This window comes from Phyllostomus hastatus, unplaced genomic scaffold (genome assembly GCF_019186645.2).
Source record: "Phyllostomus hastatus isolate PE091 unplaced genomic scaffold, TTU_PhHast_1.1 phas_contig_283, whole genome shotgun sequence".
NCBI classification, from domain to species: domain Eukaryota; kingdom Metazoa; phylum Chordata; class Mammalia; order Chiroptera; family Phyllostomidae; genus Phyllostomus; species Phyllostomus hastatus.
Window position 1 is genome coordinate 8,967,285 of NW_025333833.1, and position 13,491 is coordinate 8,980,775.

Consider the following 13,491-nt stretch of genomic DNA (forward strand, 5'->3'; position numbering starts at 1 on the left):
TTAATTTTTCAAAATGGCTAGCCAGTCATTTCACCATTATCTAGTAAATTTCCTTTTCTGTATGAATATTTGTGTACTGACCATTGTTTCTGGTTCAGATTCCATTTCCGTATATTTATACAGATGTGACTAGCTGAGAATTTTGGGAGGTTTTCTGAGATCAGTGGAGCAGTGAAAGGTGATAGGTGGATTATACTATGTTATCTCCCTTTTTCTTTTAAAGATTGATAACTTGCCTCTTTCAAGGCCTACTTCTAGATCTGATCATCCTTTGAACAATAGAGGTGACCTCCGCAGGATTTTTAGATTGCTGGTATCTGTGGAGGGCGGGAGGAGGCTGGGATGACCTTCCAAGGCACAGTCACCGAGTGTTTTTAAGATGAGTTTGAACTTCCAGGCAGTAAAAACTTGTTAGCGACAACCATGAGCTAATTCTGTACTTGCTGCAGGGAGACAAAGAAATGTGTTTCTTAAAAGAACTGAAGTGAAAAGATGGTTATTAGTCACTGCTTAGTACTCCTTAGTCATCTTTAGGAATTTAGCCACTGTAAGTGGGCCTTGATTGTTTTAATTTTTATTTTTAACTTTTTTTTTTATGAATGTGCATGACTGGGGGGCAGACGGCGCCTAGCTTTCCTTCAAGTGCTCAGTCACTTCCTGGGCATGTGACTGTGGGCCGGACTCAGTCTCTTCCCTGTTAAAATGGGAATGAAGCCAACCCTCTTGCTTATCCGCTGGGTCTGCTGGGTTGTTACGCAGAACGAATGAGACGATGCACGATAAATAGTTAATGAATGTTGGAATCCGTAGCAGGTGTAACGAGGGTGAGGATTTAGAAATTCCGATTCCGTGGTGACCCGGAGAAGAGAAGAGCTGTATGAACAGGTTGGGAGTGAATTGCTAGTGAGAAGGCGAAGACGGGAAGTGTATTAATGTTAACCTTTTGAGGAACTTCCAGACTGTTTTTCAAAGCACTGTGTTATTTTATATTCCCGCCAGCAATGTAGGAGTGTTTAATTTCTCCATGTCTGGCCAGTAATTATCCTACCCCTTACAAACCTGTTTCCTTTGTACCAAGCTGGTACCACTCTTAATAGCTGTCATTGTTACGAGTGTCGGTAAATGCTTCTCTAGTTGTGATACAGAAGAGCTGCCACCTCCTGCTCCCCGGAATAACACTTGCATGAGTTTCTTGCATGTGCAAGTCCCCCCGCCCCCGCCCACCCAGCTCTATTGATATAAGTGACACATAACATTCCATAATTTTAATATGCACAATGGCCATCACTTGTTATGTGTGTTTGGTTATAGCTCTCCCAGTGAGTAGGAAGTGATGTTTCATTATGGTTTTGATTTGCATTTGCCTGATGACTTGTGATGTTGAGCATCTTTTCAGGGGGTGTCGGCTATTTGAATTAACTTTTTTGAAAAAATGTATGTTCAGATACTTTGCCCATATTTAAACTGGATATTTGTCTTTTTATATTGAGGTGTAAGAGTTCTTTATATATTGTGGATACGAGTTCCTGATCAGATTTGCAAATGTTTCTTTCCTGTCTTTTTGTAGCTTTTAAATGTAACATTTAAAATGTAACATTTAAAACATTTTAAATGTTTTGTAGCTTGTCTTTTTATTTTCTTGATTATACCCTGTTCTTTGCAGCAAAAAAAATTTCTTTCTAAAATGTTTAAAGTCCAGTTTATCTATTTCTTTAATATTGCTTGTGAGTTCTGTTAGTCCCCTTTGCAGGATCCATTCAGAGGATCTAACTTCCCATGCTGTCAGAATTGTCTTACCGTATCATATGATTAATGCAGTTGTAATTGCTGTGTGTATGTACATGTATAGAAGTCTTGTTTTTTCTCCTTAGCATTTTTTGTATAAATTTCTTTCTATGTATATTACCCATGCTTTATTTTTAAGAGCTGTCAGGTTTCGTGGTTGTACCGCAGTTTTCACAGTCATCCGTTTTTGCTTGTCTTCCAATCATGGTTTAAACAGTGCTGGTAGGTGGCTGTATCTCCTCCATCAGCCTAACAGTTACATTTTTTTTTCCTTAGGCAGGGTTGACATAAAGCAGCTGATAGCAAAGAAGAAACAGTTGACGGCAGAGGCAGAGGTAAGTACCTCCCTCTTCCAGAAACAGAAATGTAGAGTGTCAGGGTAAAGAGTTGTGTTCAGTACATTTTTAATGCTGAATTGCTTAGATAATTACTTGCCGCCCATGTGAGCTGACATTGCCCTGCTGTGGACCAGGAATGCAAGGTCTGCCACCTTGTCATCCTACCTGAGGACCAGGTTGCCCTTTTCTCTGCTGGCCCGTCCATCACTGTCACTTTCCTGACTCTTACCAGCAAAACTTGGTTTTAGTGAACCATATTAGAGTTGAATTTCTGTACGATTGTCTAAGTGCTTTGTGAAAGTAGCAAGGGTCATAGAAATAACAGGCTTCCGGTCAACGTGGAATCTGAATCTAGAAACAATGTGTCAGGAAGGTAGATGAAATATCAACTCAAAACCAGCAGCACGGGGCCCTTCCAAGCCAGGCAAATAGCTCTGCATGTCAGAATTGAGCAGCACCCCCAGGAAATGCTGGAGGACAAAGAGCTATTTTTAAAAATTTATAATCGAATACTCTGTGTGCTCGAGTATAAGTTGACTTCACATCCAAGGCAGCCTCCGTTTTTTTTCTGAGAACGTTACTTCCAGAATTTATTGGCCAAATGAACCTCCAAATATCCAATGTTGTAGATGAAATAGCCCTATTTCTATCTACTAATTTAGTTATATGTGCATGCATGCACAAATGCATTTATTTGGAATAACAGATTTAGATATTTATAGCATCCTATTTGAATGGGGTTCTTGGACCCAATTTTAACATGAGGACATGGGTTCCCTCCACACCAACAAGTGATTCTGGGATGCTGGCAAGGCTGCCATCCCAGGAATTCAACTGAATTCTGATACTGTTTACCTGGAGATAAAAATTCCATTCTGCAGGTAAAAAGGGGCTTAATCCCACAAGATTGCCTTCTCCTTCCAGGTAACCTCAAAGCAAGCGTGGGTTACTTGTGCTTCTGACATCGGGCTGCAGAGTGGAGGTTCTGACGACCCCCTCCAGCTCAATGCTAGTCACAAGTTCAGACAGTCATCTGTACATCTGACCCACTGGCTATAAATCAGAGTCCTTGGAGCTGATGAATTTGCCAGAATGGCTCTCAGGACTCAGGAAAACCTGTTTACTCACTAGATTATGGATTTATTACAAAGGATAAGAGTCACAGCCAGATGAAGAAGAGGTACTCAGGGAGAGGTCCTGAGCAAAGGAGGCTCTTTCCCCAGGCAGCCTGGGGCCTGGTGGGTGGAAGCGTTCTGCAGCACGTAGAACTAACTGGCGGGCCTCCTGGGTTTTGCTGGAGCTGCAGGGGTGGGACTGGAGTTTCCAAACCCCTGATCCAGTGACTCTCAACCTTTCGTCTCACGGCACACGTAAACTAATTACTAAAAATCTGTGGCACGCCAGAAAGTACGTATTTTTGTTTATCTGACCAAAAAAAGGTATAATTTTGATTCATTCATATCAGGTGGCTATTGCTGTGTTGACTATTGTCATTTTTTTATTTGACAATCTAAGTGAAAGGTCGTCAGTGCCCCTGTCTAAACAGTTAGGAATTGCATGTTTTGAAAGTTCCCACAGCACACCGGTTGAGAATCGCTGCTCTAATCGTGATTGGTTCTCCGGGTAGCCCAGTTGTCACTCATCGTCACTGGACAGGTTCCCCCTAATTTCTAAAGTGAGAATATTGGCCTAGCTGGGGCTCCAAGGTCCCCTTCAGCAATAGCATGCTGTGCCGTCATTGTGCGGCTGACTTACACTTCAGCTGCTAGTGCACTCTTGCCTGCTGTGAAGGGGAGGGGCAGTCTGGAGGCCTTACTGGGGAGCTCTTCCAGCGCCACAGAACAGGGGTTGTTTGGTGAAATACAGTGTGCCTAGCTACAGGTGAGTTCAGATGAGCAATAAATAGCTTTTTAGTCTTCATGCAATATTTGAGACAGACTAAAAAGGTTATTTGCTGTTTATTCAATTTAACTGGATGTGCTTATATTTTTATTTGCTAAATCTGGCAACGTGCAGAGAACTGAACATTTAGGTATGTAGCCAGAGGAGCTCATAGCACGTAGAGCTGTGAGGAAGGTTGTCAGGCAGCGAGCAAGCTCTTCAGCCCGAAGGGAAGAGGAGTGAGAGAGGCTGTGCCATTAGTGGGCTGACATTAGTGAGTTAAAATCCTTGAATCTCTGGAGGTCACTCTGGGTCTGAATGCTTTCATAAAAATGTTTTAAGTCCTGAGTTAACAAAAGCCCTGGTGCTAGCGGGGTCACAGGATGTTGTGTAACCCTGCGCCATGACCTTGTGAAATCCTCAGAGTTGTGTTGTAACAAGACTTATGAGACCTTGGCACAGTCCAAGGGAGTCATTTCACATGATTAAGTCCCAACCAACTTACGTTAACAGGTAAATCAGCTTTGTTTTAACATTGCGATATTCAGTTTTTTCTTTGGGTTGCAAATAACAGAAACTCACTTTGGCTCATGTAAGCATATTTGATATCAGTGTGTCTCAGAATCCTGGGAGAAGCTGGGCACTCAGACTTTGGAAAGGGAAAGGACTTTAGGAGCAGGAGTTCAGATAGTTCTGAATCCTTCCGTTAACAAGGCCTCCAGCCACTCTGCCCGAGCTCGGAGTGTCAGGTTCTGAGCGGGAGAACCGGGTGTTTGCGGGAAGGGCAGGGCTCACACTGTTTCTGGAGAGAAGTGGCAGTGGAGAGAAGAGAAAAGGGAGTGTATTTATTACCAGTGTTTGTAGCACTTTTATTAATGTACACAGTTTTATAGAGGAAATGTTAGGTATAATGTGAAAATTTAAAGGATGAAAAATTCCTATTTCTACTTCTTAAAAATACATATTTGTTGCAACATATTTCGTTCGCTCTTGCACAGCATTTCCAGCCCTGTTTCTCGCGTTAATGCCACGTGCCGTTGCCCAGCCGTCAGTGGGCAAACTGCAGTGAGTAAGACGCTGACGGCGCGTCTGCAAGCGAGGACTTCCTCTCACGGCTGGCCACTCACTCGGGCAGCCTCTTCTGCACGCGTTTTTGGATGGTGTCAGTCTGTCCGATTTACTGGCAGACTCCTGGAGAGAGAAGTCTAAGTGTTTTCTGCCCAGAAAGTCTTACTATTTGTTCACTGCTAGGAATAACTACTTTCTGGTTCCTGTGTTGAACCCGTAGGGAAGTGAAGGAGGCAGGTGGAGGTGATGAGAAGCAGTACAGTAAACATTCGCATGGTTAATCTGCCTAAGTAATCTGCCTGATAAAAATGTTGTAGTCTAATTTAAGTTGGGAGACAGCCAGTATGAATTTTATTTTAAATAAAAAGGGATCGTACATAATTCAGAGCTCTAATCTCATTAGTTTTTGCTTTATCTTGAACCTTTGGCTTCCTCTATTAAGGATTGTGCAATAATTATGCTTAAGACTTATTGCCAAACAAGTTTTCTTTGTCTTTTCGATATGGAAGAGCTGATTACCATGCACTATTTAGGACTGTAAGTCTCTTCTATATCAGTTCTTTCAAATGAAATGTTTGGAAAAGAACTAAACTAAATGACACCTTACCTTTTATGAGGTAACCTGCCATTTTCAGGCTACATGTGTATCATTAACTTTGGGGGGGCTTGCTGTTCTGCTTTATGGTGCTAATTATGTAGAAAATATTTCAGACAAAGTACAGTGGAAAACAGTGTAATGTAGTGTGAACTCCTGAGGTCGTGGATCAGAGTTCTGATCCTGGTTGTAGAGGTTACGAGTTCTGTGACCTTGGGCAGGTCACGACACTTGACTTGTTCAAGCCTAGATCTCCCATAGGTAAGAGGAATTATACTGCCTACTTCAAAGGTTCTTTTAAGACTAAAACTAATATATAACAGCCCCCAAGACAGCATCTAGCATATAGCAGCCATTCAATAAATAATAGCCATTACCAATAATAAAAACAAGTGGATTTTAGTTACCTTCCTTTCATAGCTCCTAGAAAGAAATCAGAGTTGGGTGGTTTTTTAAGGTGACTCCTGCCTGCTTTATAATAGACACTGAATCAGCCCGCAGTGGTGTGGATAGGCGTTTGGGGCCAGGGGTTGGTTTCAAAAGCTGTTTGGAAACATACTTAACACCCGCAGTCTTTCCAGGTGCTTTGCAGAGAGCTGGGTGTACAGTGACTAACAAACAGATATGGTGTTTAAAGTCAGGTGGGAGAGGCAGACTTGAAGACACCAAAAAATAGAGATACATAGAAATCAGAGTCGTTTTAAGTGTGCTGAAGGGAAAGAGTAGGACGCAGTGACTCCGGGGTGATTGGTTAGAGGGAGGCCTCTCTGGAGGAGTCAGTTTAGGGTCAGGCCCACACACTGTGTTGTTGCCCGTTCCGATGTGTTACCTGCGTTGCCCAAAAAGGTCAGGTTTCTGGCTCCGAGCCACTGCGAGGTTAAAGGGTTCTCTGTGCAGAGCCAGGCAGTGACTCAGAGAGACGAGCGATCCATGGGCTGGCGGTCTGACCTTGTGGAGCCAGAGCCTGCGTTTCACTGTGTGTTTCTCCTGGCAGCCTGCTTCTCAGTTTTTGCCACGCCATGGTGCCTTTGAAAGGGTTGTTTTTATCTGTCTGTAAATGACCCTGCTCTTTTCTCATTTTAAGATTCATTCCAAAATAACCTCTGCTTGGAACCCTTTGTAGAAGACTTACCTTTCTAAAATGCAAGTCTGAACATGTTTATAAACCTTGAGTTTATTAAAGCAGCGGTTTCCAGGTGCCCTTAGGATACAAGGAAAACTCACTGAAATGGCTCACAGGTCTGTCCTGATCTAGCCCCCCGACCCCGTCTGTCTGGCTTCACTGCGGGTCCCCGGGCCGGACTTCCCTGGGTGTCCCAGCCACAGGGTCTTCGCTTTGGGCGGCTGTTCCCCGTTCTTAGAGTCTGAGAAGTTACCCATTTGGGCTACTTATTTAAAAAAATGGGATTTCTTTGAGTTCTAAAATACAATATTTCTGTTTAACAGGTTATCTAAGCAGCCGCTTTTCTAGTTTCTAGTTAACTGCTTGACGTCCTTCTTCTGTTGTCCTTCCGTCCATCTGCCATGGGCTGGGTGACGTGAACAGAGATGAGACTGGGAAGATGAGCAGGTTGGAAAGCCTGTCACCTTCCACCTCCTTTTCGGGTTACTGATAAAGAGCAGACATTACTCAGATCTATTGTGACCGCATGTGGAATTTCTAATCGAGGCCAGTTTGGTACTGTAGGAGGGCTCAGGAGGGGGCGGAGGGGAGCGTTTCCCCGAGTTGTCTTTTCTGTGTCCCCTCTCCACTCCCCTCAGAGTGTGGATCCGCGGAAGGAGGCGGCTGAGGAAACTGCCTGGTGTCGCGGCAGTGTCCTCCTTGTCTCCCACCTGCACCTGAATCCCTCTGAGAAGAAAGGCATTAAAAAAGGAGCGTCAGGCACCTAGTTAGTATAACGCTATGTACAGGAGTGTGGTGGGTTTAAGTAGTTATCTTTTAATAGTAATAGCACTGGATGGCAGAATTGGCTTCCACTGCAGTTTTATTGTACATTATTTTGTTTCTATTGTTAGAGGCTGGCTCCGACTGAGTGGGGAGGAGTCGGGAGCCACAAATATCTGTAGAGCGATAACTATATCAAGTACTGTGCTGTGTGTTTTAGCAGCATTTTTTCTTTTTGTTTTGAGCTTTTTAAAAAGTGCACACAACAGTTTAGCAAGTTAGATATTATTCATCTCAATTCTGCACAGATAGAATGGCTCAGCTGAGTGGACTAGCTAGCTTGCATCAGGCCACACACAAGTGGTGGAGGCAGAATTTGAACCCAGGTCTGCCTGGCTGAAAACTCTTCTTTCTTTTACTCCTTTATTATTAGCACTAAAGGTATCCTTTTCCTTATTGTTGTACTAGCTCAAGATGGATTTATGGACTACTCACCCATGACTTTCACTGCAGGAGAAAATGACATGAATTCATACTTAGATGGGGACCTTTTAGCTCACCATACCCAAGCAGTGTTCCACACCGCGGTATCAGAGGTTGGAGCCAGAGATGGGGTGGGAGGTTGTGAAAGAAAGTTACCAAGGAGACATCCTTTACCACCTTGTTCTAGTCCTCATGCTATTGAAGTGCCTGTGGTTTTTATTTGTCTGCGTTCTCATTTGGTTCTATTATCACTGCCAGCTGTTCTGCGTGGCATTTGCTGCACCATTAATGAGACAGGGAGCTCTGTGAGGCCAGGCCGCGTGTGTCTTGCTCACCAGCACAGGTGCTGGGGAAGAGAGGTGCCCCTCGGGGTCCGAATCCGTTCAGTCCCTGCGATCTGACAGTGAGTTGGGGTAACAAGGTATACTCTCGTTTGTGGGATGGCTGTGAAAGAAGAAAAGGTAGGCATTCTAGAGTGGGAGGGGACGTGAAAGGAGCAGGAGGAAGGTGGCAAGAAAAGGGTACGATTGATACGAAGGATGAGGGTAAGGAGAATGCTGTAGGTTTTCTTAGTGCGTGACTAGAAGTTCCCAGTGCGACCTTGGAATGCATGGCACAGGCTCGTTTGCGGGCAGCCTGTCAAGGAGGCACAGGCCGCGTGCCGTGAGGAGCAGGCTGCTGTCTTCACCCTGGGTTGGGTGGATTAGTTCCTGATTGTAGCGGCTTTTAGTGACATTTATAGAACATTCATTATGGTTTGTTTGTTTTTTCCCATGGTCTTGGTCTACTTGACCCAATACTCAAGTTGGGGAGGAGGCCGGTTCCAGAGGCCGGTTCCAGAGTCCGAGGAGTCCGAGCTGAAAGAGAGGCGGGCCTCCCTGTGCCGCGTCCCAAGGCTCCAGCTTCGCTGTCACTGCTGAGTGAAGCATCAGTGGGCTGACGGATGGGAGTAAGGGGTGAAGTGTTAAGACCTCACGTGGTTTAGACACCCTCCTGCCACCCCCACCTACAGGGGGACCTCCGTCCACCTGTAGAGATTAAATGAGAAAAGAACCTTTTCTCTTCATGTCATTTTGCGGGGGCCGGGGGTAGTTGTGTTTGGTTAGGAAACATCCTATTGAAAAATTTCAAAATGAAGAGGGATAGATAATTGAAACGAAACAAGCAACCGGAATGAAAATAAAGTACTATTAGATAACCCTAACCTGAAAAAATCATTTTTTTTAAAGTAATTTTATAGAAACCATTTTTTTTCAGGGAACATACTTCTGTATTTTGTCCTTAAAACCAGACTACAACATTTACATTTTCTGTTTTGACTTCTACTTTGCTATCTCTCTGCTTCTTATTATACTGTCTCCTCCTGCCACCACTTTTCACTTAAAATTAAATCATGTTCGTCAAGGTTTCAGCTCAATTCCCACTTCAAAAAGACATTTCCAATCATCTCATCCTTGTTTCTGTGTTGGCTGAACTACTATATGTTGTTTAAGGTCTCACTGATGGTTATGTTGCTCTGTGAAACTCCTGTGTGTTATTTACTGGTGCACATCTTGTACTGCCCCATCCCTACCGGCTGTCTGGTGAAAGGCGGGACCTCAGCGTATTCTCACTGGCCCCAGGAGGCATTTGGGAACTATGAGAGACAGAGCAGTTTGAAAGGCCTCATATATAATGTCATTAGGTACATTGATATTTTTTGGCTTTATTTTTAAAGGTCATGGTCAAATACTTGTAATAGAACCCAGAAAACACTACTTCAGGTATTTTAGGTTTAGCCTAAGTAATTTACTTAAAGGAAAGAGGAATTTTTTTCATTGAAGAATTAGTAAGTAACACTTTGTTTTCTTTTACGTGGATGAGTCCTGACAACTTAAAAATAGCAACATTTATAATTTGAGCATCCACAGTAGGTGGCCTGTTATAATCTGAAGAAATATTGGTTTTGCCTCATACTTTTCAAAAACTGTATGTTAAAAATAGTCTGGGGCAAAAATATATAAGAATTTTATGTTATGAAAATATGTTTAGGGTTAGGTAAGCATAAAGTTATGGAGGTAGCAATGGACATTGTGTAAATGTTGGTAATGTACAGAAATGACATGATCTAAAATATAAACAGTGGGTACTTGGGTGAAGGGGTGCTTGAGGAGAAAAGGGACTTAAAATAATGCTCATACTGATTTTTACTTTTTGTTGTTTTCCGGATAAAAATTTGAAGAGGAAAAAAAATAGACTGCCATGTTTGTCATTTCTGTTGTTTTGGTTTTGTATATTATTTGTAGTTCCTTTAGTAGGTGATTACTTTGTTATCTTGAGTTATGCTTAAAATGGTATTTTAAAAGAGAGAGAAATCACTTTTCTTTCACTCCTGTGAACTCACCTAAAATGGATTTCTTTGACCCAGCTCTCTTTAAGAGAACCCTTGAGAACAATGTTAATAACCCATAAGCATGTGTTCTAAGATTTGTTTTGAAATTTTAGGAGTTAAAGCCATATTTTATGAAGGAAGTTGGCACTCACTTTGACGATTTTGTGACCAGTCTCATTGAAAAATCAGCATCATTGGACAGTGGTGGATGTGCTCTCACAAGCTTTTCTGTTCTTGAGGGAGAGAACAACTACAGAGCTAAGTAAGTGTGAGTGCGAGTTTCTTTCTCTGCAGGCATCTACTCTAGTACAGCGCGGTGGTCAGGATGCGGATGGCGGTACGAGTGCCTGGGCCCACACCTTGGCGCCCCTTGTCGTCAGCTGTGTGTGGCTTTGGGCAAATTATTTGACCACTGGAAGGGCGACTGTCTTCATCTTAATATATGGATTATAATATACTATATATCATTATATATAATATATTATTAATATATATTAATATATTCTACAATAATTATAATATTAATTATTAATATTATATATTAATATATAGAATATGTTAATATATCTATATTATTGTATGATATGCTATTGATACATATTATAATATATAATATATTAATAAATGTGTTATAAATAATTAACATATTATAAAATGCACATACTTCAGGCTCTGATGGAACTTCGGTGCTTTTCATTTAAACCGAACAGAGACCCTGTGAGGTGGGCACTATAACTCTGCCTATTACAGATGAGGAAACTGAAGCTCAGAGCAGTGCAGTGTTGTCCAGTATTCCACGGCGGGGATTTGAACCCAGAGCCCCCAAGTCCCTGCTCTTCACCACATTGTCACACTGCTTCTCAGTTGCGCTCTATGTAATCGTTGTTATAAAGTGCATTAGTATGCATTCATCTCATTGGTCAGTCATCCAGAGCACGGAGGGAAGGCTGTCGAAGGCCAGTGTGTGCTGATTGGCCATCCTGTGCTTTCCGTGGTTTTATGCTCCTGTGGTCTCTGTCCTGCCTGTGCTGGAGGACAGTTCTAACCAGGCACCATCAACAGAAGTGCCCGTGGTACTGCCGAAGGCCCCAAAGAAGATGACCATGCTAGATGCTAACAGATTTCAGGAGCTGGTGGCAGCCTTTAAGATCGGGAGGTTGTTGGGGATTGTTAGAAGTCCTTTGACATCACAGAGGGTATCATAAATATCAGTGCATTTTTGAGGACAGATCAGTAACTGTGTGTGAACTGGAATACGTATGGCCGGGGGCTTGTCTGTGTGCTTAGGGGGAGAAGCAAGAGTGCGTGTCTGTGTGACGTCAGGACCTCGAGCCCCTTAGTTAGGTGTGCCTCACAGCTCATGCCCCCTCCCCAGACGGGCCTGTGCCCACCTCAGCACTGGTCAGGGGGGCAAATGAAGTGACATGTATAGAATGCTGATCCCAGGGCTTGGCTCCCGGGAGAGGCAGTTCATTAATTCTGCCTGCTGTAGTTGGTGGTAGTCTTTCTCTCATTCTTAGGTTTAAATTTCTTATAACACTTAAAGTACTTAGATTTTGTTTTAATTTTTGCTCTTCCCAGAGATCTGAGAGCACCTCCAGAACATGGAAAGATTTTTGTTTCAAGGCGATCCCTCTTAGAGTAAGTATTTTTAGTGCTTTTGTTAATTATTAGTTTGAATTTAAAAACACTATTCTTTGTTGGAATCACTGCTTTATCTGTGCATGTTTAATTACTTTGTTCTGTCTGTATTCATAGAAATCATTCGTTTCCATACTTCACTGTGTCTCTTGCTCTTTCTTTCTGATCTCCTGACTCTGCAACTAGTTCCCAGGAGCTGTTAGGAATCAGACTGGTTCTCTGTCCTTTGGTAAACTCCTTGAAGTCGTGCTGCAGAGAACTGGTCACCCAAAGCACTAGAACAGAGTTTTCTGTTTAGGTAAACCAGTTCAAGAGAGTTTTGGTGTTGCTGCCTTCTTGTATATTGATTTTTATTTTTTATTTTTTTAAATTCTCACTGGAGGACATGCTTGGGGAGAGGGGAAGGGAGGGTGAAAGAGGGAGAGAAACATTGATTGGTTACCTCTCACATGCACCTCAACCAGATCGGAACCTGCAACATAGGCATGTGCCCTGACCAGGAATTGAATCTGTGGCCTTTTGGTTTATGGGGCGGTGCTGCAACCAACTGAGCCACACCTGCCAGGGCTTGATATATTAATTTTTTAATCTATTCTTTGACTAGCCAGCTTAGAGATTTGATAGTTTTATCAAACTTAGTTATTTTAAACCTTATTGTGTGGGTTTTATAAAAAAAAATCAGGCAATGGAAATTAATTGTGGTGACATCATTTGTGAATTGAAAATGAAAGGTGCACTTTGAATATGTAATTAATATTTCTTCTGTAATGTTCTCTGAGTAATCATTCATTCATTCCATTAGAATACTGCTGTAATTTAACCTGCAATAGTGTGGGTCACCTGAAATAGTTGGCTGGTGACTCTTAAGTGATTAATGTGCTTTTCTTTTAAAATGCGTTGTATGGCTCTGGCTGGTGTAGCTCAGTGGATTGAGTGCCGGCCTGTGAACCAAAGGATCGCTGGTTTGATTCTTAGTCAGGACCCATGCTTGGGTTGCTGGCCAGGTTCTTGGTTGGGGGCATGTAAGAGACAACCATACATCAATGTTTCTCTCCCTCTCTTTCTCCCTCCCTTCCCCTCTCTCTAAAAATAAATGAATAAAATCTTTTTTTTTTTAAAGATAGAAAGTAAAAGCATTTGTATGGACTTATAGGATGGTAGTTGATTATCATCAATATTATATAAATGCAATCTTAACATCTTGGAAATAGATATGGAGTAGAATGTGAGAATAGGATTTTTCAAAAAGTTTTTTAGCATTCAAATAAATGGTTTCTGTGTTCCCAGTTTTCAGTGAATGGCCTTCTGCCTACCTTCGAAAACACAGGCTTCTGGGTAGGTTTTCAAGAGCATGCAAAAGAAGCATTATCATTTTACCAGAAAGAGGCTTGTCCTAAGCTTTTCCATTAAGTTACCATGGTCCTGTCATTGACTGTCTCTACTG

General features: G+C 42.5%; 1 protein-coding gene across 1 annotated transcript in view; it reads left to right on the forward strand.

The window, feature by feature from the left end:
* SOAT1 (sterol O-acyltransferase 1) overlaps nt 1-13,491 on the forward strand; it is a 52,197-nt gene that overhangs the window by 22,720 nt on the left and 15,986 nt on the right. Inside the window, exons 3-5 of the mRNA XM_045838485.1 lie at nt 2,062-2,120; nt 10,520-10,668; nt 11,988-12,047. Coding sequence (XP_045694441.1) covers nt 2,062-2,120; nt 10,520-10,668; nt 11,988-12,047 — 268 coding nt within the window. The remainder of the gene's footprint in view (nt 1-2,061; nt 2,121-10,519; nt 10,669-11,987; nt 12,048-13,491) is intronic.